We start from the raw sequence: 27,400 nt of genomic DNA on the forward strand, positions 1-27,400 counted from the left end.
TCTACAGTAGCCCAGAACAGACAAACCAAACGCTGGCTCTAGATACGTCCTTTTGCATTTTGCACAAGTTTCATGGCCACTGTAAGTTCTCATACACACTTGGATGGGGCAGAGTGAAATGAGGCTGCAAGCTCACTCCTAGATGCCACTAAATCCCACATGCTGGTTCTTTAACACTGGACTGTTTTGGGTCCCAGTCCCTGCTAACAGACTGTGGAGCTGAGTCAAGAAACGACATGAGGCCATAAGGAAATGCTGGTGTCTAAAGTTGGAATTTCAGGTCATGTACTGCACTATGGTCAAAAGGACTTTTTTGACTGGTTTGGTTTTAACCAAAGCCAAAAACTGCAATCACATCACCGTGTTTTTATTACATAACATTTATAAAATTTTACTCAGACTTGCACCATCTTACCTAACAGCTCTAGTCACTCCTCATATACCTGTTAGGCCCTTGCAGTGTCAACATACCAGCCTCTTGACAATTCCAGAAATAAACAAAACACCAGCAGGAGGTAGAGCATCCTCTTACCAAACCCTTCTTCTTTGGAATTGTCTTTCTACTCAAATCAGGGAGGCTAACTCAGTCGACTCATTCAAAAGCAAACTCAAAACACATCTTTTCACAGTAGCTTTCAATCTATTCAATCTATTTAGTCTGTCCTAAACACTACACTATGGCAAGTCAACAAATAATATGACCATATGTGTACTGTAAGTTAGAATTCTTTAAAAAAATATCTATATACCTATGTGTGCATATATGTATACATATTGTATCCGTCAGATATTGCATAATTTGTCTTGTGCATTTTTTTGTATGTTTTGTGTGTTTATTGCAGTTTTAGTGAGATCTGTTCATGCAATTCATGTGTACGTCATGCACCCCGGATTCACTGGAATTAATAGGACACCATATTGGAGCATGGTATCCAGTTCTTCTTAATGCATCCATGCTTATGCCTCCAGGGCATTCTGGAGGCCAAACAGTCAAGGTCACACAGCCATGCGAGCACAACAACAGTTCAAAGCCATCTGGGGGACCTTTTGCCCCATGTCCCCATCCCCCACTCTCTCTCCACACTTTATTTGTCATTCTTTACTGTGAACTGTCAACTCAAGTCCAGTATGCCCAAAAAATAATTTTCAGAAATGTGTTCATGTGCCTGCAACAATTAAAGTTGCGAGAAATATGATATCAAGCTGCAAAACTGAGCAAAGGTTGAAAATTGGAATTTTCTTTTATGATTACCCAGAGATATTACTCAACACAGAGTGTGACAATGCTACGCTGCTGAAGAAGTCGCTATTGTTAATGGGTGTACGGGGCTTCCTGTGAGATGGAGTGTACAGAGAGACAGCTCTCTGCTGTGCTAAAGACTCGCTGACTGTGCCAGGCACGCTGAGACAATCAACTCCAGAACCATAACAGTGTGACTACTCTCAGATTAATGCAGGCATTGGTGAAATGCATAAAAAAAGAAGGTGAGAACACCAAGGCCACTTTTATATGAAAAAAAGCCCATTTTTTATGATTGCATTATCCACCCTACAGTATAAGTTACCCACGGCTCTGGGTGAAGCTGGGAGTGTGCAGGGGAGTGTGTGATAGACACGGCGCGAGACATCCTTCCATAATTGCCTGTTATGAATAAAAGGCCACATCATCACGTTATGACTGCTTGGAACTTCCAGATTTTCTGGACATCTCAAGCATGAATCAGTGGAGAGCTGGCAGAACTGACCTCGATGGAAGGCAATTTAATTCCCTGCTTCTCCACTGGCAATGAGAGCGCGCATGCAGGTAACCAATGCCAGCGTGTATGACAGTATTTATGCATGACTTTTCGACATGCATATAAAAAATTTGGTCACATTTTATTTTAAAGTACACTAAAACGATGCAACGAGCTGTATCGGATTAGATAAAAACACAAGATATTAGGTTCTTTATTAGATAACAGTTATACCCTACTCAGACACTATACAACTAACAGTAAACTAATAAGACGCAACAAGCCGTACTTAATAGCAAATTAGACAAAAACTGCAAATAATATGTTCTTTATTGGACAGTATTAGAAACTGATTAGATGCCATTAGAGTGAAATTAGAGACACAGCAACAGAACCGTGCTGTAAACTAAAGTGCATTGTTTCCCACTGTAAGATTCTTATTAGACTTAAGAATTTTGGGCACATTACAACAGAGCTGGACTGTGAACTTAAGTGAAATCACATATCTGCTACGTGAGAAATACCTTCTTTGATTGAACGAGCACAACTGGCAGTAGTTGTGCCAAGACCGATTCCTACTTTTTGATCATTATCTGCCTACAGTTTTACAACAAGTCTGTGCAGTCACCCACAGACAAAACATTTTTCTACCTTTGTAATTTTGCTCTCTACTTGGTAAATATAGATTACATATTATTTTTAAATGGGGAAGCTGCAGATATGTGATTTCACTTCAGTTTAGATTACAGTTTTATTGTACTGTGTGACTAATAACCCTCTAATAAAGTTTAATAAAGGTTAAACAGTGGGAAGTAATACACTTAAGTTTACATTACAGTTCTGTTGTAATATGTCTGTAATTACCCTCTAATGAAATATAATAATAGTCTAACAGTGGGAAATAATATACTTTATAGTACAGGGTATAGTTGTATTTATTTATTGTCTAATAAAGGACAAATATTTGTAGTTTTCATCCAATTTAATACAAAGTATGGCTTATTATGTCTTACTAGTGTACAGTAAAATAAAATGACACACATGAAGTATACTTGTGTTTGATTGTTTTGCCCAAATTTGCCACCACCTGCTTTTTTTCTTCGGTGGGTTGGTGCTTAATCAGGCACAAAAACACATCTCCAGTGACACTTTGGACAGCAGAGGCTGGTGGAAGAAAAGTCTGTTTAGAGCCTATAAAAAGCCTTGTCAGGTCCGAAGTACAGAGTGTCAAAGGAGGACCACCAGTGTGGAAATCTCATCTCCACAGCTCAGTGTGTCACAAAGCAATCACTCTGACTCACCTTCTGTATCTTGCTCACACTCGCACTGTGGTACATTTTCTGGATAGACACACATACAGTACGGGCGGATGCGAAGGCACATTAAAACAGAGGTAGACAGCAACCTCTCTGTCACCTGAATCATCCCAGTGCAATTAGCAATCTTGTCCTCCTTAATTCACTAATTTGTGATTACGCCGTGCTCATCTATTTGTGTGAGGACACGCTACATAAACATCAATAGGATTAGGTTTCATTGATATTCATGAGCTAATGGGAGGCTGTATAAGTGTTATTTACACAACACTAAGCTGTCTGGCAGATAAGGTTTCTCAGGGCCATGGCAATCGGATTCAATTTTATGACCTGTGCAATGCCACAGGGGAAACAGAAAGCAATGCAACTATTATTGGATAACTGAGTTTCCAACTGCAAACATCATTTAAAAACATGATTGTTGTTCTCCCTGATAGAAAATGTTAAATGTGACAAACACTGTTCGAAGGTGGAGTTGTGAATATTGATCCACGAACCTTAGCCAAAATGAGTTTGTGTGAAATAAATAACTCGACAGAGAAAGAAAAACATTTATAAAACTCTTATCGATTTTTTCTTTTATTTGAAAAGCAGAACATGGGTGAAGGTGCACCAAGTCTGGCAAAAGTCTTAGCTTAAGATAACAAAGACTGGGGAAAGAACATGCATGACCAAGCTTGCTGCACCTATCGATCAGCTTTAGGAGGACAAACAAGGGCCCCAACAAAAAAGCTAGAGTCTGCGATCTCTAGGTATCATTATGTCCCAGGCCTTGGGAAAAGCCTACAGGTCAATACTAGAGCAGCATAGGCGCTGTGGGGTAGGGCCGGCGACTTAATAAAGCAGACGTATTGTGTGTGAGCAGACGGGTCGATGTGACTCCCCCCCAGACGCAATGCATTTTCACAGCGGGACAGGTTGCTGCACTGTGCAGAGTGGGCCTGGAGCAGAGGTCAACCTATTCACTTCATCAGCAGCAGAAACCAAAGAACAGTGGGAGAGATGGAGTGAACACAGTGAAAGAACATATTATCAACCCAGGGGACTCTGCTCACAGATATCCGGGAGAGCTTAGATTTTGGGGGTGTGGGGTGGGGTTTTGCATGCAGTTTGTTCTGCATGTAGAGTAGCATCTCAAAGAGCCGGCTCTGTTGCAGACAGTCATGAGAATTCACACTTGTCCAGGTGATATGTTCACTAATCATAGAAGCATTGGTACACTTGTACAGCCATGTTGCAACAACAATCAGACAAACGTGCTCTGTAATACATTTTTTGAAACAAATCTTTGTTTAACACATTCTTTTTTAAGGTCATATTGAATGTTCTTATACTTTTGACAGTAACTGTACTGTCAGCATAAATGAACAAACTCAACATAGCATGACAAAGTCAAGCCTAAGTTCTCAAATACTGTGATTTCCCAAATTTCACCATTAACTATTCCCTTGAAACATTCATGATGTTGAACGTAGAGTTGAGTGATATGAGAGTATGTAGCGTGTGATGGTAGAAATGTGACCACCAGGAGAGATTTGACAATACCGTTTCCACTGTGGGAGCTATTCTTGCGTGATCTTGCATGATTATTCTTATGATTATTGCATGATCTTGTGAATCCAGCTGCCTTGGAAACTAACATTGAACATACAGTTACTTTGATTAAAAAAAAAAATGCATATAGAGTGATGGACGATTTTGGCCATTATCACCCACCCTTAGTTGTATATAGTATCACTGTATTATTTGACCATCAAAACATGGGAGTAGACATCACCTTTTCTGTATTATCATGTTTCATTCTGGAGATATGATGCAAAATACATATGGCAGATAGTAAAATGGCCACCGTGGTGCAATGATTCCATTCCTGAAAATGTTCTGGGCCTCAATCTTGTACCAAATTTCATGCTTTGATGATATAATGAACATCATTTTCATATATCACCTGGACCACACATATAAACGTACATAGAAATGTAAATTCATACATTTCCACACACGCAAAAGGTGCATCTTACCTTCTCATAGTAGCGCAGCTCATAGTCCAGGATGATGCCATTGGGCTGCTCAGGTTGCGGCCATGACAGTGTGAAGCTATTCATGGTGGAGCTGATCTGGTGCATTATGGGAACGATGGAAGGAGCTGTAGGTCAGAGAAAGAGTAATACAGATTTAGAACATTTGTAGAATAAAATTGATTATTACAAATACATCTCAACCACAACATTTTCAATGATATAAGAAGGTATTTAATGCCAGATAAATGTGTCTGCCTTGTACAGTGATGAAAACATTAGTCTGGCATATCCCCTTTGATTGTCTAGTATTCCCTCAGTCACTAGGCGAGGGTTTAGATTACGCCTGCCAAACATGAACATATGGAACTGTGGCCTTTTGTAGTCATATTGATTGTTTACTTTAAGTACATCAAGCCAGCCATGGGACAGCCACTTCATTATCTGCCAGCTAATAATTGTTGGTACATTATTCACAATAATAATTTCAGGAATGAAGGTGCACATTTTAAAAACGATCCAAAATTGCAATACATGTAAAAGTGGTCATCAGAGCAATCAGCACTCTGCACAGAATCCAAGTTTAAACAGTACAACTGCCTCTCTCATCATTCAGTAACCAGGTAGCCAGCTGAGCCGGGCCGATTAGAGCTGCACTCAGCCATATTCTGGCACCGCAGGACCAAACATGGCCGCTGATCTGGCAAAGGTTCGAGGGTGTGGACTTCGGCTGAGTGTCAGCTCCAGTTAGCGGGACTCAGGATACCTTTGTGCCAGAATTGTCAGTCTCCACGAGTCTGGCTTGAGTCCGGCAACCAATCGTGTTGGATTTAGTCCACTGTTGGACAGAGTCATTTTGGCTACTTGGGCAGAATATAGGAGCACTCAGTGTGGCATCCATGAGATGCAGTAATTAACACAGCTCCAGAGCCTTTTACATTGTCAAACATGGCAGTTTGTTCATATTTTAAATTTGCAGCAAAGGTCTACATATGGCTATGCTAAAAAACATGATATAATGTTTGTGACTAAATTTACAACATAATGCACTGTACAATAGACATGTTTTCTTCATCGTAGCACAGTAGTAGGTCATATTAAACTGCTCTCCTTCAGGAGCCAGTTAGCTATGGAATGCATGTTACAGTGAAAGGGGCAAACATAACATGAACAGAAGAAGATCAGGAAGAATCTCGATACAAAAATGACACAAAATTGATTGTGTTATAATATGAAGTCTTACAGTACGCAGCAGCACAGGCAAAATTTTATGAAAATTTGTGTTACACTCCACTGCTGATTTCAGTGCAAATGATGTCACAGTGAGCCATGAAATTGCTAAACAGTGCAGGCAGGAAAAATATATGCTTGCATCCAATAAAACTGCTACTCTGCAGGCAAGAGCAGGCTGCACTGGATCTTCAGCAGCATCTTACATCTCTATATAGAAACTAAATTCATAACATTCTCCTGCTAATATGCAACGTGTAAGACCTCATCTGCATGAACAACGCGTTAGTCATTAAATTAAACCCTTTGGTATTAAATTGGTCTCAGTATTGTGAGCGTTTTAGCCCAGCTGCACAGTCTATTCCATCATACAGCCCCAGTCCACATGAATGCACACACATGGGCTGTCAATTAACCCAGAATTAACCCTGTTCCTTGTCACTCTTCACATGCCACTCAGAGATTGTGTTATGGGGCAAAAGGAAGACATCATCCATAATAAAACTCTGTGCATGTGTGTGACTGTGTCTGTTTCTGTGTGTGCTTTCACATCTTTAAGTCGTAGTAGAGCTGCCTGTATTTGCTGTAGGCATCATAAGGCTGATGCTGTACAGTATCACATCCTGTGGAAACACTGGATGTGTCTTACTTGAGTTTAACAAGAGCTGTGTCTGAGCTAATGCAGGATCTGACCAGCTGAAAGAGTTTTTCTTATCCATTATCTATATGGACTACAGGTCTGAAATAAAATGAATCATTTTGAACTGAAATTGACCCTAATTTTTTACCACCAGAACAGGTGTCCTGTCTTTTCGCTATCATACCTTGGCAGCTTTCCTCACTGTTGACATTTAACAAATCTGTGGGTATCTTGTCACTGCCGACTGTGGCGTCAAGGGAGTTCAATACCCTGGACTGTCTCCGCTCTGAGGAAAAGGTACATTTTCCTGGTGCTGATATTCACTTTTTTCATCATCTATTTGTTGTGTTAATATGTGTAATCTAGGGCAAGCTGACAAGTTCCTAAATGTCACAGACAGCACTGGCTTGGCCAGCAGGTGTGTGGGTTTCTAAAATCTGCACAGTTCAAAACATTATACACTACCACGCTATCATTTGGTCCTGGAGGTGTTTTTGTCTTTTCCAGTTATGCTGCTATGTTTTACCCCCTGTGTTTATTCTAAACAAACCACTGGCATTGCAGGAGATTAAAAAAATAAAGTTTTTTTGCAGCAGAAGATATTTCAGGGAGAAGCCTGCTTGACAAAAGATTCTGAGCTGCTTCTCATGCTCTCATGGTACCAATAAGGTAACTGATGATTTCATAATTTTGTATGTTAACAAGACGTTCATGTTGTTCTTGTTGCTCAAACACACCTGAGTGTATAAAGGCTCAGATGTAATGAGCAAAGATGGATGACTTTCTAACTGACAACAACACTGTAAAAACAAAAGGTTGAGAAAAATCAAAATTTCAAGGCAACTTTCTGAGTTTTGAGCCCAGCTCGAACTCTTAAGTTTCAGAGTTTTCCCATGACAAATCAGGTTCACTACAATTCACTAACAATGTTTGCATTACAATTATAACTACAAATATTTTTAAACTCAAAGATTCAAGTTTATCTAAAGAAGAAAAGTAAATTATCCTGACAAAACATTTCAGCAAAACTTTTTTTGTAGTTTATTTTCAAAAACAGTTTGATTCAAACCTTTTTTTATACACTGAACAAAATCAAAGAACATTTCTAACTTTTCAAATGTTCATTTAGTTTCTCTAGTAACGTCCATCAAAAACTTCACAAAAATACTTTAATTTTTATAGAACATTTTCCCTAAGAATTCAAATTAAATGCTTTACATAATCTTTCAAATTAGATATTAGTATAGCTGTTGGTATAAACCAAAATAGATGATAGGCAAATATTGGCTGATAATTTATCTGCCCTGATAGTTTTAAAACCCTGAAAACATGTTTTCATCAGGTTCTTACTATAAAGAATGTGATCCTGAGTTACACTGTTATTTTCTCCCAACATCAAAACTGTTTTGCACTTCAGAGCTTTCTGTATTTGTGTTTTTCTCTGAGCTCTTCTTACCGGTTTGAAGTGGACGGGGCTCAGATGGAAAAATGTGATGTCTCATATACACCAATAAGGGCGAGGCAGCACTTGAATCAGAATTTGATGACAGTTGTAGGGTTGTTTGCTCATGTTGCCAGCACTGTCAATAAAATCTGATCAAACCGCACACACACACAGACAGCCCTGATGAAGCAGATTAGCTGAGTTTTTGAGTGTTAAGCTCTTAATAATTACTACCTAAGGATGTTTTTCCTAATTTAAGTTTGATTGTTGCTTATTTATTCATGGATTTTATTTTTTATCTTATGGAGGATTTGAAGCCAAGTTTTAAGTAGAATCCTTCATATAAATACACCAATCTATGACAGAGATATAAAACTGTCACAAAATATTAAATAAAGATACAAATTGCGTAGCTTTTATGTACAAATGAATCGCTTTAATGGCATGTGAATATGCTCCAGAATCTACTGCATGATCACAGACTCCTCCAAGGTGCTAAAATAAGCTCGAATATAAAGTTCAAAGCTGAATCCAACCAAACTTACTCATCAAACCAATTTGTGAACATACAAGTAAGTTTGATTAAATACCGATTCTGCGGCGGCTCATATTAAGTTCAAAGCCTCGGTGTTTGTATACAGTGCTGGAAAGGAATCTCCACCCCCATGTCTGCAGGCATAAATACAGCCCCACACAAGCCCATGCTCCACATTTTGTGCCTATCAGCCTCTTGGCTCTCCGCCTGCTCGCTGCTGAGGCCTAGTCATCGCTCCACCTGGTCTCCACTCACCATCTTTCTGAATAACTCCTCTATTCAAAAGGCAGCAAATGGCACCCTCTCTCAACTAAATGATCCCTTTTATCAGACTCCTTAATGGTTATTCTATTTCTTTTCCTTCGCTTTGTACCTCGCCCTTGCATAACCACTCAATGGTCACAGGAGTTCTGTAAGAAGAAAAGCCCCTGACCTTTTCACTCAGTGTGGTTGCTTATAAATCCCATTTTGTAGGAAAGGCGGCTCACGCTACAGTTTTTTGGGTTAAGTATTTCTTGATTTGATTGTAAGGTAATTGCCCTAAATGTAAATGTAAACAAATGAATGACTCTCTGTTTATCCTGTCAGCGTGAATGGATTCTGTTCCGTCTGCCTCCCTTGGCTCTCACCTCCCGCCCTCCCCCCCTCCATCCCTCCCTCTCATACCCTCGACAGAGAGTGTGAGAGCTAAGCTTCACCTCGGTGCACTTCAGCCTCTCTGCCTCTCAGGCTGGTTCACGCTCCACTGACCAGGGCTAGGGCTGCCTGGGCCGCATTATCAATTACCGGCCACAGGCACACACTGTTCCTGACAGACCCAGGGGAGGGGCACTCCACACAGAAATTCCTGCAGTGGAAAAAGGGGTTGAGGAGGAGAGGTATTTCCACAGCCCCAGCAGCCCAGATTCCTGGTCCAAACTCAATCCATGCATTCAGGCACCAAGACATAAGAACATCCATTTTTACCATGGAGAATTTTTAATCACGTTTCAAGTGTCGAATGTCTGAATGTCTGCAAGTGTGTATCCTGGGTTGAGATTTTTGTTGTGCTTTTGTATGGCAGTTTCTCCCCATCTGGAGGAACAAGAGAGCCAACCAGATTAAAGGGATAGTTTGGATGATTTGACGTGGCTGTGTGAGGCACTTATTGACACAGTACCAGTTGACATGACCCCAGTTCTGAGAAGCAGAAAGGAGTACCAGAACGGAAGCTAAGCAATGAACTGCCGTGAATGGGTTCTGTTACATAAGGTATCTTAGCCACTTAAAAAAAAGGTCCACCTGAAAAAATAATATAATTTCAAGTGGTCATTAAATTTAGAATATTTTCACAGCTTTACTTGGCCATCAGGCAGCCTTTCCCGAGGAGAAACCATCGTTATATAAGCCAGATATCCCTATATAAACCCACCAAACTCCATAGACAAAATTAGTCATTTTACCTTGCAGAGCGTGGGAGTTGCTGGTCTGCTGCTGCCTCAATCTGTTGGTGTGTTATTGTGTAACAGTGTTTTAAAAGGATAGTTCAGATTCACCGAGGTCACACAACAGCACAAACAAACTAACAGAGCGAGGCAGCAGTAGACCAGCAACTCCTGCGTTCTGTGAGGCAAAACTGTCGATTTCACCAATGGAGTTTGGTTAGTTTGGAGAGAGAGATATTTGGTTTATATAATAGTGATTTCTTGTCAGAAAAGGCTGTCTGACAGTTAGGTAAAATAGTGATTTTCGTATATGAACCTTTTTTAAGCGGCTAAAATACCTTTGGTTGCAGATCCTGTCCACAGCAGCTTGGCTTTCATGCTGTTATTACTCTCTTCTTCCCCAAACTAGGGGACAAGCTGACCAGCATCTACTGTAGGTAATACACTGATTATCAATAAATACCTCATACAAACCCAAATTAAATAATCTTAACTATCCCTTTAAAGACTGACCATCTCACTGTGCCAGTTTTATATTGGGCTGTTATTGTTAGATGAGCAAGTGTAAGTTCTGAATATTTGATCATAAACTTCTGTCTTTACACCACAAATTCTCGTTCCACCCCTCAAGAAAAAAAAAAAAAAACTTTTCTCACTGGCGTTTCCCACTGGACGGACAGTGACCGTGTTTTCCAGAGGAGAGATAAAGAGCGTGCGCACATGCATGTGTGTCTGTGTGTCCTAGTAGCCTATGTGTGAAGAGCCTGTCAGAGACAATGTGCTGTGCCTGTATGAGGGTGAGGTTCAGCCCAATGAAGCACCGCTGTCCCCTCCAACTGCGTCCCCCACTGTCACCCTGGGACGATGATGCTGACAGTGATTGGTGACTGTGTCCTGCACTCCTCTCTCCTCCCTCCATCCCTCCCATCCCTTGCTCCTGTGCTCCACTTTTATCTGGCCCCACTTGCTGCCCCTGGCTTTTAATGCAGAGCTTGGCTCACCATTAATCAAAGTCAAAGCCTCCCAGTGTCTGGCTGAGAAAGAGAGAAAGCAAGAGAAAGAGAGAAAGGGGAGACAGAGAGAGAAAAGGTGGGAGAGGGTTTTGAAAGAAACTGATGAAAGAATGAAAAGATGCTTTACCTTTGCACGATTAATCTCATGTGGAATACAGATGAGTCGGAGTATCATTTTACATGTCTGGCACAGACCTGAGCCTCTGTTTTCATTATTGCTCCTTCACTGTGTGGGCTCCATAATTCAAATGCTGTGGTGAGGGGTCAGCGCATCAGATGTTCTGTTCTACATCTTGAAAGCATAGTCCAGTGATTTAGAGTTGCACTTCCATAAATTTGGCAGACTCATAAAAGATAAATTTTCAAGAGTGGTCAAAACTGATGCAAAGATGTCACTACCTCCCTTGTATGGGTAAAGCTCCAAACACTCAGTGCCTGGTTGCATAAACCCCCTTAGGCTAAGGTTTCCCTTAAATTTTCATCTAAGGATGCTGAAGGATTTCTATAAATTGTTGTTAAAGAAAACCCTTTAATCCCTAAGTGTTTGTCCTTTGCTACTTAAGTATTCCCTTATGTGTTGCTAGAAGGAACGCAAATGCAATAATGCATAAATAACGCTTCATAATGCTGCCCCACGGTGTGATTTCAGATAGCATGCAGGTGGTCTGAAAGTGAAAGAGGTATTGTGTAACACAACATAGTTGGCATCCCTGCAGCAGAACAACAACGTCCTCCCATGTCATGCTACACAGAACGTTGTGGCCGTCTAACAGTGCAGCATTCACGCCTTGAACAGGCTGTATAAAAGGTAGGGGTGTCACAATTTAATCAAAATTAAATTTCAGTTTTAATAATCAAAATCAAAGGCAGAATTGGCAATCTCACTGTATTTTTTTTCCTCCACTCCACCTACTTGCAGCGTCCAGCATGTGTGTGAAGAAAAACACTTCCAAGACCAGACAGAAAAATGACAAATCACAAGACAAAACCAATGATCTGCTTATCTTTACAAATCAACACTCAATAGTCTAATAATGGCACAGCCGTCAGAAAAAAAAAAAAAATTGAGAATTGTGACACCCATAATAAAAGGGGTGTCAGACGTCAGACAACTACTTCCAGAGCCGCCGAAGATATTGTGCGACTGTTTTCACAGGCTGAGAAATATTCCCCATGACTAAAAAACTGAAATTGATGTGTAAAATTGTTCCCTTTAAAGTATAAGTAAAAGTTCTGTCTTCTGTGCCCTGTAAAAAGTAGCCAATATTAGTTTTATTAGTTCCACCCCTATGTCTGCAACTCTCTCCCTCTCCTTTCACAGTGTCCTCTGTCTCACTGTGAGATTCCTGGGATAGACTGAGCGCAGACGGCCGTCTCTGTTCCTCACGCCGCGCAGCTCACGCATCTGAATTCCCTGCTGCAAGTTCCTGCTCTGCCTCAGTTGCTCTGGGTGCAATGATTGGACAGAAAGTTACACTATAATTGGTCAGCTGATCTTGTAGCATTCGACTCTGCGTACAGACAAAAACACCAAAGTGCACGAATATGGCCCCATTCGCAGCCACGTATACAAGTCAAGTTGTTCTGTTCTCTGTAGTGCACTTGCGGTTTGTGCTTTAAGATGCTGGCACACCATTGAACCATGCAGCCTCCTAATAGGGGCTCAGTGTCTCAGATGAGGAGAGCAGCCTATAGTCATGTGCTGTGCCTCTGTCAAAGGCATAGGTTTAACTACCACCCTCCCTATTAGCAGGGGCTCAGAGGGCCAAGCCAGCCATGACTATATGGTAATGGGCCTCTCTCAAACATCATAAAGAGGGATCAGTTCAGCACCGTGGATTTCTGTCAAGGAACCACGGTTGGAATTATTTCCAAAATCACATTATACGTGGAGGATTCTGAACGTAGCTCTATGTGGGGGGAAAAAAAGGAACTTGTACCCTCAGATAGACACAAACACACACACAAGCTTCCCACCGTCACTTATGAAGACATCAGAATTGACGAGGGGACTCACTAGCATTCAAGCCCACACTTTTATTTTTGCCTGCAGCTAATACCTCACTTTCTGGGTGCAGGGACAGGATCCAACATTTATGAGAACAGGCATCAAATGAAATAAAAATGGCACCCGGAGAGAGCCCGAAGAACCGTCTAAGATGATGAAACTATTGGACACCCGAGCTCTGATACATAGAGGCACCGGCGAGAGGAAGGAAACAGAAAAAAGCAACCCCCCCACAAAAAAAATAAAAAAAACAAATGGACATGACTCTGCAGCCTGTAAACTGAACAGACATAATGAGTGGTGCCTTGAATACCCTCCACAGACATGTTTGCCTAACATCTCATCTGATTTTAGAACCCCACAGCGTGCAGATCTCTCTAATTCATCTGGTTGTTTGGATTTCAGTTGAGCACATTGCATCTCAGCATCTTGAATGCAACCCACCCTGTCGGACTTGCCCATAGAAGGCCGAGGATAGTGATGTTTGCATTTCTGTGGGAATAGCTCTCCAAACAGAGCAGCTAAGTGGAGGAGGATTGTTTGTAGATATACTTGGCATTCTGTGGTCTGAGGGATTGCTGGCACACAATCTAGGTCAAGAGGCTTGTGCCAGTAAGATCAGAGAACTGTTGAGCATCAGGCATTAGTTGAGAAAGATAGCACCAGTCACGAGATTTATGGACTTCTTTTTTTTCCTCATGCATTGTGCACCAAACCACCCCCACATATAACCGTTCAGAGTAGAAAGGAGTTGTAAAAAATGTGTAAAAGATGAAAAATACTCTCCTCATCTGAAGCAGTGGTGGATGTAGGTTAAGTGTCCAGGATGGATTACATAAGAAAACATGGCTGCCACGTCTGTGGTTCTTTTATTGCCCGCAGCATGATGACCGTATATATTTATCTTTGCGGTCATTCAGCAATTTAATAAATTCACTAGAAGCCAAGAGTGTCTCCTACTATTAAAATTAAACCGCACTATTTCACAAAGAGACATAAAATGGTCATTTTTCAACAGCTAACATAGATAAATATGACTAAATTCAGGCCAGGCGTGAATGATGGCCTAAGAGGGGGCAGTATATAACCTTTGTGCGCCTGTATCTGTATGTGTGTGTGCATGTATCTCCTGGAGAGCACAGGCCGTGAATGAACTCTTAAATCACACTATTGATCAGTCCTTCCTCCCAGACACACGCTGGGATCGAGGGCAGTTAAATGGCCTCTTCGGTGATTCACACTAAATCCCTCCAGCTCCCTCCTCGCCTCCATTATTCCCTCTTTTCCTCATCCTCGGCCACGCCATCCTCTCACCTTTGTCCTCTCATGGCCAATTTGCTCCGTAACCCTTCTAACTACTGCTGCCTCACTGTTTTATAGGTGGTCTCTTGGTTTTTCTTAATCTCACAAGAGTCGGCACTAAAGCCATGTCAAGTTGAAAAAGATTCCAGTGAGACAGGCACAAACTTTTTCTTTCCTGGGTAATCTGACTTAAAGGACCACTTCACCCATCTGTTCTCTCGCAGGTTGACATTCTTAGAGTACTAGAGGGGTAATAATATAGCATTACCCTTGTCAACAGTCTATATCTCATGGGAAGGCTCTATTTATCCCCTAAATCCCATAGCTGATGATGTTTTGAGACGAGTAAAAGCAAGAAAGATTTACTTTGGTATGAAGGCCTCTCGTCATTATTTTACCCAGACTGAACTGTGAGACTTCATAACTACAAAAAGTTAGACTTTGACACCAGAAGACTGCAGTTTGTCTTGGCCTGAAACAGCATCATCATCTGTAGGTATTGGGATGCTACTGACAAGTGTAATACTGTATATAAATCAATATATGTCAGTCAATATTAGGGCTGGGTAATATAACCATAAAATATTGATATGATGATATTGTGTAGGGCTGTATCTGAAAATTAATCTGTCGATTGTTGGTCTATAAAGTGTCAGAAATGTGGAAAAATGTCAAGCATAGTTACCCAAAGCTCAAGAGGACATTTGCAAATGTCTTGTTTTGTCATCAATCCAAAAATATTCGGTTTTCTGTCAAAAAAGAGCAAAGAAACCAGAAAATATTCACATTTAAGAAGCTGGAATCTGAGAATTTTGACTTTTTTTCCTTTAAAATTGATTTATCAATTAGAAAAAAATAGTTTTTAATTTAATTTAATAAATTATTTAATAACCTGTTATCATCTTATATACAGTATATTGTAACATAAGTTACTTACATGACATAAGTGTTGTCTTCTCTTGGTTTTAAAGTCTGCATGACAGTAAAGTCATGTTCGTTCAGGTGGTTCTACTATCTGCTTTTACACACTTATTCATTATCCATGTTACTGATGATTATTTACTGAAAATATCATTGTTGGTAATTCTACAGTATTGTTGCCATAACGATATATATTGTGATTAGGGATTAGATTTTCTCAACTGATTAGTAGTTGGTCTACAAAATGTCAGAAAGTGGTGAGAAAGCCAAAGATGACATCCTTAAATGTCTTAAAAACCATAATAGTAGAGAATTTTGTCCAAAAAATGTCTCAAACTGAAATGGATTATCAGACTAGTTGGTGAATACTTTACTTATTTTTTATACAATTAATTGTTGCAGCTCTTAGAGTGACTTTTTAATTTGCTGCTGAGTCACTTAATCAACAGCAAAGCATCTTATTTTTAAAGATCATATGTTTGTACTATTTGAGAATTTACAGTATGCTATCTTAGAGAGAATGTGTATATCTGGATATATATATGATCATATTGTAGCGTGGAATAGCATAAAAATATTGAGATATTATTTATATGGCATATCATCCAGCTATAGTCAATATAAGATAAGTCTGAAAACTGGTGAGGTGGTTCTTTAAGCAGAGATGTACTTGATGTGACTGACGTTACAGGCTCTTATTTTCATGTCACGGTCACAGTGACGTGTATAAAAGCATATGCACTTGCAATTTACTTTCCCATTAAGCAGAGGCACATCCATATATGTTATTTGCAGAAAGGCTGGGTGAAATGGAAAATAAATAAGAGGTTAAGTTGATTAATTATTACCTGCTGAGCAATCATCTTACCCATCTCCTCCATCATCCTTTTCAACAGCTGTGCTGAGTACAACAGCACATGACAAAAATGGCTCACCTTGAAAGGCAGAGCCGAGAGGGATTTGGAGGAGACTATGAGCTGTGCACCCTCTACCTTTAACTGTGCCACATTCAACTGGAGATAATGAACTCCACTTTTAAAACTAAGAAAACCCAAAATAAAAATGAGAAAATGACTTTTTGTGATAGAAAAAAAAATGTGTAAGCCTTTGTGCACACTTCTGCTGCACGCCTTCTTTAGTACAACACAGTCTGAATCAGTGGCTTTCCAGACTCACGTTAATTCTGATTTGAAACAGAATTTCAATGAAATTATTCAATGGACACATTTCAACGTTCATATCCTGGATATCTGTGCACCTGTGCATTCCCTGATGCGCATAAACAATGCCATGTCACGTAAACAAAGAAATCTGTCTACTCTACTGGCAGTCTTGGCTCTGGAATAGATAGGACATTATGTGAAATTAGGGTTGCGCATTGTTCGTCTGTTTAGTCCAAACAGAGCCATCCTTTGCTTTTGTCTCACAGTGCAAAAGATGTCATTGTGATGCAGAAGCAATCAAGTAGGTTTCAGCAGGGTTTAGATTATGCTGTTGTTTCACGGCTTCAATAGTGAGATGAAGGAAATGTTTGCTTTCGTATACTGCAGGGGAACCGACACGCTGAATACCAGCTAAATAGAAGAGTGCTTTAAAGGGATAGTTCACCCCAAAATCAAAAATACAAAGCACTAAAAACACATGAAAAATCCTTTCCAGAAATTATGACCCGGTTACCCAAGATAAGCCACAGACTTTGTTGTAAGCAACTATTATCTTTCTACTAAACTACCTCTGATAATCTTGTCACCATGCTAGCTAGCTCAATGGCGCTAATGTTACAGCTCAGCTGAGGGGAACACCATGAATGTTTACATCCTGCGCAGCCAAGAGTATGAGCCTCATGTCAATAAGTCGATGCACACTTCTCTCTACACTGCAATATGATTGGTAGGTGTAGTTTGGTGAAAAGAAAATAGTTCCTGCATGAAACTATGTCCTTGGATTAACTTGTGTAAGTTTTTCTAATGTATTATTTTGTTGCTTTGACCACCACAAGTGGCATCTGAGAAAAGTCTGATAACTCTATCGCTGATATCTCCAGAACTCTGCAACTCCAACAACACCAAAACAATCTAGACAGATTAACAGCACTACAGGTGAGAGGAAATATATCTATTTTTTATTTCCGGGGGAACTGTCCCTTGAATTTGGATTATAATTGTTTTGAGGGTTTTTTGTTTTCAAATTCACATTTATTTGCAACAGTTAGAATATACTCAGTATGACTGGCTTGATGACCCCATTGCATGTTTGATAAGTGCGATTGCGTTGAGAATTTATATGATCCTCCAGGCTCAGTTTTTACAATACAAACAACTCAGCTACTGCTACTCCATTTACATAGAATTTGCATTTTGTTGCGCCACCTCTCTCAACCTTGCATCAGGGCACAGTGCACAAAAACACCAACAACAAATGGACAAGAGGATCGAAAGGTTTCCGGAAATTGGAACATGTTGTAATTCTTAATGTGATAGTCTTTATGAATCCCAAATAAATAGAGTCCTACATTTTAAAAAGTGTCTCTGCTTTTAGTTTTTGAAGTACATTATCAACATTAATCCCTTCTGGATACGTCTGCTCCTTCAGTGGCCCGCCAATGAAACCCCCTGTCGAAACTAGGAACAGTGCAATTACCTGGCTACAAAGGGCCACACAGGGCTGGACACAGGCCTGGCAGATTACTGGCAGACACCTCATTACTGCAGCAGACTTCAACAATAGGCCTGGGCATTGCTTCTTCTACATCTATCTGTCAAGTGTGCTATTAGCCTGTCAAATGGGGACAGTCAGCACCATTAGGCCACCCTGATAATCAGACCTATTTACTCCCTCATTTTCCTCTCCTTCACTGTCACAGTCTCGCAGTCTGGTCAAAAAAAAAAAAAAAAAAGAAAACGGGGGGAAAGAAAAAAGCGCTCTCTTTCTTCATCCCGCCCTGTCTTCCCTCCCACTCCTCCCTGACTCATTCTCAGACAAAGACGAGTTCAGTTGGTCATTACATTCCTCTGAGAGTCGTCGTAATCAAATACCGTATGCCCTCCACCAAGTGGGCCAAATTTAATTTCAAAATGTAGTCCCATACAAAAGGAATCTGGACGAAGCACTTTCTATTTCACCGGTCTTTGAGATAAATCTGTAATAAGTTCATTCTACAATTAAAGTGAATCAGTACCGAATTCATTTGATATTAGATGTTTCATCATTGGATCAGACTGGGGCTCCGTGACGTGAGCCTCGCAGCTGTATGCCTCCGACAACCAGTTTACATCCATGTCTGTCCAGACTTACATAATGTATGTAGTGAAATGTATTTTTTGGCAAAGCTATCACCAAATTGATATGTATGACTCCAGTGAATATTTCCCAGTGAGAGACATGCTGTCTTTACTTGGAGTACGGACGACTGATAGAGAGCTTTAACTGTTTTTCTAGAACATTATGACATTACAGTGAAGTTGACCTCTGATCTTAAGGATATAAAATCACCACATTATCTTATCCTATTAGACAATTGTGTGGAATTTTCTCAGTACTTGAGGATGAGAGTGACCTTGACCTTTGACCCAATTCTAGTGTCCAAGTGGGACCAAATTTGAAGAAATTCCCTCCTAATATCACATTCACAAGAAGGTCAGTGACATATAGTCCACAAGGGATGCTCACAAGAATGTGATTATTTTGCCAGATACTGCAATCGCAGTAAAAATATGAATCACTTTTAGTGGGAATGATAATTTTTGCATCCAGATTTTCACTGAAGAAAATTATTCAAATCATGACGATGTTACAATTGTTGGGGTCTGTGCCAAAAAAAACATGTTTTCTTTCATGAAAAATTGATTTTGTAGGCCAGGGCAACTCTGCTGCACTGCTGTTTTGTTACAGACATTGCACTGTCCCATATTGTGGTCTCCATAATATTTTGATTCACTGTGTAGCCCTAGATTAGACAACATATTTGCCTACACAAGAGCTTGACTGTACTCAGCACAGAAAATCATAGTGTGTGACCAACAGGGACCCGAGCTGACAAACTTGCAACTCTTTGCCAGTATGAACTCAACAATCTCTTGTCTTTCACCACACTGTAACTCCACTTCATGTCTGTTATTAGGTCCCACAAGCTCTGGCTGTGATTTTCACGCTCCGCCTCATCCACAGAAACACAGAAAAATGAAGAGAGCCTCATTTAAATTTTTCACTTGGTCAATACTTGTCCCTTGATAGGAGTTTCTGTGTACAAGTCAAAGACCTACAAGAGCATGAAAAACGCTGTAGCAAAAAGGGACCGGCAAAGACAGTATCCTCAACCTGTCATTTCCATTGGCTGAGCTCAGGTCCCATCACAGGCGCGGTTATAGAGGATGAGCACACACGAGCATACAGAGAGACAGACGGGGAGAAAAAGAGAGAGAAAGATACAGGATGAAGGTCATTTTCATTGGCTGGACTCAGATCCATCACAGGCAAAGTCAGAGAAGGCACACACATGCACACAAACACAAACAGAGGGAGGATAGTGTGTGAGAGAGCACAGGAGTGAAGAATATTTAAGCGTGGCCTGGAAAAAAAACCCAGCAGCTGTCCATGTATCTATCTTGGGTCAGTCTCCTCCAGTCTGACATTAAAGTATTTAACTATAAACAAGAGTTGACCCTGGATAGCTGTTATATAACACTTAATGCTGGGTTGCAACAACAAGGATCCGATTTTAAAACGGATTATATCATGATTTAACTTTATGTTGCTTCAAATTAAAAAGCTTACATTTAAACCTCTTTTTAAACCTCAGTTTAGCTTTTACTCCAATTTAAAATGTGAACTTTAATCTTACACTTGAGGAGTTTCAACCTTTTAAAATGGCTGCCTTTTCAAGAGGGGTTGAGCTGCCAGGCAGTCTCTTTTTTCTTGCTGTGCTGTTGCTGTCTGCTTCTATTATTCGGCCATGTTGCTCTATTAATTCCACCAACAAGGGAAGAGAAATTAGAGCTTCTCTGTCGAGCCATCGTGAGGAAGCCAACAAGGCTAACTAACTCTTTCAGCTAACTAGCAAACAAAGCATTGATTTGTTCATTTTTAGCTATATAGGAAACAATGTAATGTTTTGTTAACTTTTTAGTTAACTAGCAAAAACTTAAGGTTTTGTTAACTTTTTAGTTGCTACCTACTAGGTCCTGGCAGCATCTCCATATCAATCAAGACATAATCAACTTCAGTTTACATCAATAAACTTGGATTTACTAAACTGAGATTAGCTTGTAATTATGCAGCCGAGCGCTGCTTAATTTTATACCTGGATTTACTCATTTTAAACCTAGTTTTGATAAACTCTGATTAGAGCTAATCTTAATTTAAATTAATCTTTGTCAGTGCAACCAGGTTGTAATTCAACATGTCTGTTGTCAACTAAGCTAGAATGGTACAATAGAGAAATGATGGCTTTGTAGCTTTGTGTGAAAGGGACAGTAAGATTAATTCTCTTGTTGTTTTTGTAAAGAGAGCAGGATAGTGTTACTGTACAAATCTGAAGATTTAGAAACATGTTTCAACTAGGGTTTAGCGTTCCGTGAAGAGAAGTACTGACTCGCTGTGCGGCATTGCTATCAAAACAAATTCTCATTAAACAAAGACCAAAGAAAAACAACAAAGAGATGTGTCAGTCTGTGAAGCAACCAGTCTTCAACATCCAGATGTGAACCTCAGAAAAGAGGTCTCATAAATGACTCATGTGTTGTTTTTGGAGGGATGATTACCTTTACCAGTGTTAAAAAGCAAGAATTCCTGGAATGCCCAGAGAGAAATGCGAAGGCCATTTCTTTCATCACATTTGATTTGTAAATAAAGTACAAAGGAAAGAGGGACGGTGCGGTGAATTGTGTTTGTCCTGCCACAAAATGAAACACGCCGTGTTTTGGGTCTCGGTTTTGAACTTCTCCATCGTGTTTTCAAAAGGAAGAGCTACTGTATCGCTGTGATTCAGGGAAGGAAGGCTTAGAAAGAGAGCATGTATGTATAACTTTCACTAAACCAGCCGGCCTCACGCTTCAAGCCTTAAAGTCATTATTCACGGTGGAGCGACGTGAAATCTTAGCAGCCCTGAAGTAAGATATGCCATGAAGTGAGACTCTGAAATGCACATTGTGCAAGATGAGGGTATTTTGAAGTGAAATGATTCACATTTATGCAATAATAGTAGAATTTGCCTTTCCACAAATGTTCATTGAAATAACTACTACTACTATGGTAACTTTATTTGAAGGATTGTACATAAGGCTGTCACTACAGTGTCATAACCATGTCATGACACCAATCACCTCACTGAATGTTAAGTGTCTTTTGGTCAATTATGCCTTTGTCTTTAATGCTAATTTGAAATTGTTTGTCTTTGTTATGACAACAAGACAACGTAACCCATCAATGTGTTTACCAGGACGACTTGACATGATCAGACTTAAAGAAATTGTTAAGTTTTATGTCGTCACATTACATTAAACTGTGATAAGTGGATGGTTTTGACTCTGGCTATTATGAGACCATCATAAATGTGTCATGAATATTTTCCAAGTAAAATGGTATCTTTGTAATTTGGACTTTTCATAAAGATGTCATTAAATTGTATTACACTGTCAAGTGCTTTATAACAGTGTCATGAATAATTTCTGGACTTCAAGTAAAGTGGTACCATTTGGGCATGTCATAAAGATGTTATAAGGCCAGTGTGACGACACACTACAGTACCAAGATGATTTAGCTTACAGAATTAGCTGATGACCAGACAGTGGTTAGCTTGTTCACTTGTTGCTAAAGTAGGCTAACCGCTGTTATCTGTAGCTGATGATAATTAGCTCAGTTAGCCATGGAGCTAACCACCTAATTACCATACTCAGCCCCAGGGTGCCAGGAGCCAAGCGCAGCAAGTAAACCACCTTGGTATCGTATTCCCTACTACTAATACTACTACTACTAAGAGAAGGATGAGCCCAGCTTGCTTATAAAGAGGATATATTTAAAAATAACATATGGAAGATTACATGATAATGATACTGCACATAGTCATCATTATTATCATCATGCCTTGTCATAGCAGCCACTTACCAGCCTGGTTGGTGGTGATGTCTATGGAGACATGCTGGGCAGGGTACGGGCTCTTATTGCTGACGCCGTTGACAGCCTGTATCTCAAAGCTGTAGAGGGTGTGAGCCCACAGGTTGCTGATGAACACCCTGGTCTCAGTCAGGCCCAGCTGTCGAGGGACGAAATCCACGTTATCGTCGCAGTGGGAGCAGGAGCGCCGGTCGGCTCGGCACTTCTTGCACACTATGTTGTAGACGACGTCATCGCGGCCGCCTGTCTCCCTGGGAGAATGCCACTCCAGGATCACAGAGGTCTCGTTCACAATGGAGATCACATTCCTCGGGCTGGATGGGACACCTGAAGCAAAAAAAGTTGTAAGCAAAATGCCGTTTACGTTTACAGCTAGAAGCATTTTATGTCAGGCAAGCTGTCACGATTCGTAAAGCAAAATAATGCATTGCTTGTCAAGAAAAAAATGGAAACTGTTTCATAAAACTGCCTGCTGTTAGGTCAATTTAGTCAATTTACAACCCTGTAATAAATATAAGTGTTGTTGTTCAAAAGCAACTTGTCTTTTTCTTCTTTTTCTCCATCTTCAGCACAATTGGAATGCTAATTTATTCTATTCACACCCAGAGATCATACAGCGAAACGTTTGTGTCTATCAAACATTGGTTATTTAGCAAAATGCAGTGTTGCATGGAGTATTCTTATCCAAGTGGCTCTGGAGATTCACGCTCCCATTCACTCCCTCATAGCCCGCAGCTGGAGCAGAACCTCAAAGACGATATTCAGAAAGAAATCAAGAAATAATAAAACTATTGTTTTGCTTGAGTGGTGGCTTAATATTAGGGTGCAGGAAAGTGGCTTGCTCTGCCTCCCGCAATTGGAGCACAATTCTTTAAGAGTTAAAATCTGTTCAAATGGCAGAGGAGATTTTTTTTTTTTTTTTTGCTTAGCTGAGACTCTGTGTCCCTCCAGCTGCTCAGAGGCGGCTCTTTCGTCTCAGATAGCAGGCAGACACTGCCGATAAAGCAGAAGCTTTCCAAAGCCCTTAGTCAGTGCTGCTTGGGTTAAGTGAGGCTGCCCTGCAGAGCTGATCTGGTACCAATTCATCCTCCATAAAGCCTGACCTTTATCATTAAAGAGAAGTTTAACTGACCCACTATTAGATCCATGACTACTGTGAAAGTAAAAATCTGCTCAATTCAAGGGACTCTTTGAGGAATTACTTTGCTCTCTAACACACCGTACTTCATATCCTCCTCCTCTTTCTTTTTACCCATGAGAAAACTATGACAACATGAAGAATACATATAGATTTTTTAAGTATATTATGATACAGCTTCCCATGTCTGCGGGCATAGGGCAGATAGTTACTTCAGTCAACACAGACACAATTAATCATTGTTGCCGCTAAGCCATGTGGGATAGCCCTGGGGAGCTGGGACAAAGCGGCAGAACACGCAAGGGTGAGAGAACGGCGCTGTTACTGCCGTGACCTCGGCTCCGCGCCTCAACAACAGAGAGGTCAGTGACAGGAAGGGTGTGACCTCCATAGTGTGATTATTCTGGTCTGGCTGAGAGGACAGCTAGTGCTCCAGATACGTGGTCAAACGGCACGTAAATTGGTTTTTGGATGCTGCCAGATGCATTGCATGTGGGAGGAAAATATGATGAAAGAGAGTGTAGGAGCACACTATCTAAAGGTCCTTTTTACACTGGACAAAAAAACCCCACGAACACCCACTAACATCTGGCTTTTTTCTTAAACGAGAGGGGTGCAATCACCAGTCACTCTTGGAAATTACTCTGCAGTAGTAACAAGCATTTATCAGCTCTGATCGGCAAGCTAATTTTGTCCCTTTTCAGTGGAGGCTTGTCGCTCGACTTGACATGGTTTGACTTGGTGCATCTGCACAGCACACTGGAGTTTGCACCCACTTGAAGGTGTGTATTGATGACCACTTGTCTTGACGCGAGGGTCTGAATGGTGGATAAACCTTTTATTTCATCTAAAAAAATGACACAATCAGAAAAAAAGACAGAAAGGCACACCTGTCTACCGGCAATAAGAAAAGGGTTAATCACCTTTTTTTTTTTTTTTTTACAAAAAAAAAAAATCAGGTTTATCCATGATTAAAAACATGCGTATACGCATTCATTCTAGTGTAAAAATGGTATGTGGGAGAATTGGCAGCACTTTAGGTGTTCCCCTAGGGGGAGTGCACAGTAGGCACTTCATATGTTCCTCACACCGCGTGTATCCTCTGAATCATCCATCACATACATTCACTTGCCCCCAAACTTGCATTGCTGAGAAAAGCAGTGCACATCTGCTCATGTGGAAAATGCATGTGACACAAACACACACGCTTGAACTATCTGTTTCTGTGTATTTATGCCTACGCTGCCTGTGTCAATGTATTCACGCATGCATGGTGGAAGAAATAAATATTTCCTGGTCGAGGTGTGAACGAGACCTCACACTCTTTTCGTCCCAATTACAACCAAGCTCAACATATGCGGGGATGGCACAAGAAATCAGATGTGACTGCCACTTAGCCAGTGATTTGCAGACTATTACTGCAGCCCGTGGCTGCTCTAATTTGCCATAGGATTTAATTTGTTGAGAACGTTACTTACAGGCTCTCAGCTGGCGTTCGTTTAGCTATGCCAGTCAGATTTAGTTGTGCTCACATACGTGTTGCTTGTGCTTAACTTATAAAGGCAAAACATCATCTCTAAGCAGCTCATGTGCTCTTTGTGACATGAACTGTATCACAGCACAGTATGGACTATTTTAATGGTGCAATTACAACAACCAGTGCAAAGTGGTAGGTCATTTGCACAAGGACAATGAGGACAAATCAATGCATGGGTTATTTCTGTTCAGTATGGGCAATTGCATTATGCACAAAAGGGTTTGGTGAACGGGACTGTAAATAGAACTCATGCCGTGATGAACCATATCTCCTCAGCCAGTCATATTATTCTTTTCATACCCTTTAAACAGCTGTGGCAATCAGAGGGGCGCATGACAATACTGGTGAGCCAAATCAATATGGTTGTCCTGAAAGCACAGAACAGTAAGGAACAAATACATAGCAAAGGAAAATTGGAGCCAGATGATGAGCCTTCTGAAGCTGAATTTATGGAGATAGTATAAGTCATAATGCACATGTAAGACAATAAACTGCATAATAACTAAACAATTTAGACTAAAAATAAAATGTTATATTGTTTTGCTGCATGCGTTCAGTTTGTTTTCCTTACGTGATTAATACGGTTGTACTCAATTAGATTTGTTTGTGTTTACATGCAACAACAATGCCACTGCTGCCAAAACTGTGAGTCAAGGATCCGTCTGTGTAAGCTGTTTACATGGTTACATAAACTGACAATACCCTCATAGTAATCCTGTTTACATGACTATCTGGAGCGAGTTTGGGATTTTCTTTTTTCTAAGAATTTAACATGTTTCTTAAGTCGCCCTCTTAAATTTAGCCCAGATAAAACTTCTGCTGTGTCTCATACTATTGTAATTAAAAAATTCTTAACCCGATCACTTGCCTTAAAGTACACTTTGTGTGTGTTTGCTTTATGAATAACGTAGACAAATTATGAATTGCCACTGACATGAAAACAAACGTCACTTGATGAAGTTGGGTCTGTTTTGAAACACATTTATTTTTTGAAAAACCAACATCAAGCCTTGTGCTTTTCAGATGCATTAACACCCATCTTGTTGCTCCACACCTCCTGCTTTTGCACCTTGCAAGCTGTGCAGGGCATGCCAACTACCAAGCGAACACACAAAGGTCAATTCAAGGTCAAGAAAGTACAAAGGAGAAAAGTCTTGTACAATGTTAGACTCCGAATAAATATTTTAATTTTCTTTTAGGGCATTGACTTGAGAGAGAATGTCCTAAAATAGGATTAAATATTTATTTGGAGCCAGTGTACAGATTTTTCTCCTTTGTGCCCTCTAGTGATATTTTTTTTGTCTTGCATCTGAGCATTTTTGTCTGGACATGGGCACACTTGGTCCCTCTTCTGTAGGTCAGAAAAATACCAAGATGTAGCAGCAGTGCTTGCACCAACATCGGTACCAGCTAAAAGTTGACACGAGCTAAAAGTGGCTTCAAGTTTGCGCATGTGCAAATGTGTCTTTGTGTGCCGATTGAGGTTGGGAAATAAAAGGAGAGAATTTCTAAATTAAAGCATATTGCAAAAGATTTTAAATAAGCATGCCTCCATGATCAACAACATGGTCTTTTATAATGTGATACCCTGTATCTTTACAGGAATTCTATGCAGCCTTTTCCTAAAAAATCCATCTAAATCACGACCCACGAGAAGTGTGTGGTGATGTTTGTATCTGCACAGACCCCACGCTTTGCCTATAGTTTCTTATTTTCTTGTATTTTGGTGTGGTATGTAGCTCCAAGAAGCCAATTCAGCTGCGTTCACACAAAATCCAGCAGACAAAATTTCTGTTTTAGAAAATTTGTTTTGTTTCTTTGATTAACTGCTTTGTTCTTGTTAATATTGCACTTTCTACCTTTAACTAATCTGGAGTCTAGAGTTATGATAAATCAAACTATCCAACTTCCGATGTCTTCCACATACACGTATATGAGATACTCAGAGGGACACTCTTGGCTATTTAAAGACTGACAGGTATGCATAGCTGCCCTGTTAGTGACTGGGCTTTACGGTGCCGCCTGGAC

The 27,400-nt window shown here is 40.3% G+C and overlaps 1 protein-coding gene across 2 annotated transcripts in view; it reads right to left on the bottom strand.

Moving 5' to 3' along the window:
* ephb1 (EPH receptor B1) overlaps positions 1-27,400 on the bottom strand; it is a 219,758-nt gene that overhangs the window by 56,830 nt on the left and 135,528 nt on the right. For both annotated transcript variants that reach the window (XM_084732571.1, XM_084732570.1), the window contains exons 5-6: positions 22,689-23,024; positions 5,074-5,198 (exon numbers count right to left, since the gene is read on the bottom strand). In XM_084732571.1, the coding sequence (XP_084588697.1) occupies positions 5,074-5,198; positions 22,689-23,024 (461 nt within the window). The remainder of the gene's footprint in view (positions 1-5,073; positions 5,199-22,688; positions 23,025-27,400) is intronic.

Source organism: Lutjanus erythropterus, chromosome 12, assembly GCF_056507025.1.
Source record: "Lutjanus erythropterus isolate fLutEry1 chromosome 12, fLutEry1.hap2, whole genome shotgun sequence".
Classification (NCBI taxonomy): Eukaryota; Metazoa; Chordata; class Actinopteri; order Lutjaniformes; family Lutjanidae; genus Lutjanus; species Lutjanus erythropterus.